The following is a 754-nucleotide window of genomic DNA, read 5'->3' as shown; positions in this document are numbered from 1 at the left end:
CTGAGGGCTCTGTTCTGTTCCATTGGTCTATATCTCTGTTTTAGTACCAGTACCATGCTGTTTTGGTTACTGTAGCCTTGTAGTATAGTTTGAAGCATTTTATGTGTTTAAAATATTATTTAAAAGGATAAACCTATCTAATTAACCAGAATATGAAGCATTTAAAGTTAATAAAAACAAAGTACCAATTTTTTTCTTGAAGTGTTTACAAGAAAAAGATGAACATATCAAAAGATTACAAGAAAAGATCACAGAAATAGAAAAATGCACTCAAGAACAACTTGATGAAAAATCTTCACAACTGGATGAGGTACTTCAGAAGTTGGAAAGGCACAATGAAAGAAAAGAAAAACTAAAACAACAGTTGAAAGGAAAGGAAGTAGAACTTGAAGAAATTAGAAAAGCTTACAGGTATTATATAGTACAGTGTTTCCCATTGAGAAATAAAATGTGGCTTAATAATTTAATAAACCCAATTTATTTTTCAAATTACTTCTCATATTAGTACACTGAATCGGAAGTGGCATGATAAAGGAGAACTTCTATGTCATCTTGAAACACAAGTAAAAGAAGTGAAAGAAAAATTTGAAAACAAGGAAAAGAAACTTAAAGCGGAAAGAGACAAAAGTATTGAACTACAAAAGTAAGCATTAAGTTCTAAAGGTTTTGAGATCTCCTTAATCATAAACACTGTGGAATAGGTGAAATATGTATAAAGAGAGGAGGGCTAAAAATCTTGTAGGACATAGTTATT

At 30.2% G+C, this 754-nt stretch overlaps 1 protein-coding gene across 1 annotated transcript in view; it reads left to right on the top strand.

Annotated features, from left to right (window-relative positions):
• The window catches only part of LRRCC1 (leucine rich repeat and coiled-coil centrosomal protein 1), a 46,775-nt gene that overhangs the window by 37,923 nt on the left and 8,098 nt on the right, over positions 1–754 (top strand). Inside the window, exons 16-17 of the mRNA XM_011937203.1 lie at positions 203–411; positions 506–643. Of these exons, the coding sequence (XP_011792593.1) occupies positions 203–411; positions 506–643 (347 nt within the window). The remainder of the gene's footprint in view (positions 1–202; positions 412–505; positions 644–754) is intronic.

Source organism: Colobus angolensis, unplaced genomic scaffold (genome assembly GCF_000951035.1).
Source record: "Colobus angolensis palliatus isolate OR3802 unplaced genomic scaffold, Cang.pa_1.0 Scaffold16, whole genome shotgun sequence".
NCBI classification, from domain to species: domain Eukaryota; kingdom Metazoa; phylum Chordata; class Mammalia; order Primates; family Cercopithecidae; genus Colobus; species Colobus angolensis.
Note: the sequence above shows the minus strand (reverse complement) of the source record. Positions and strands in the feature narration are given on the sequence as shown.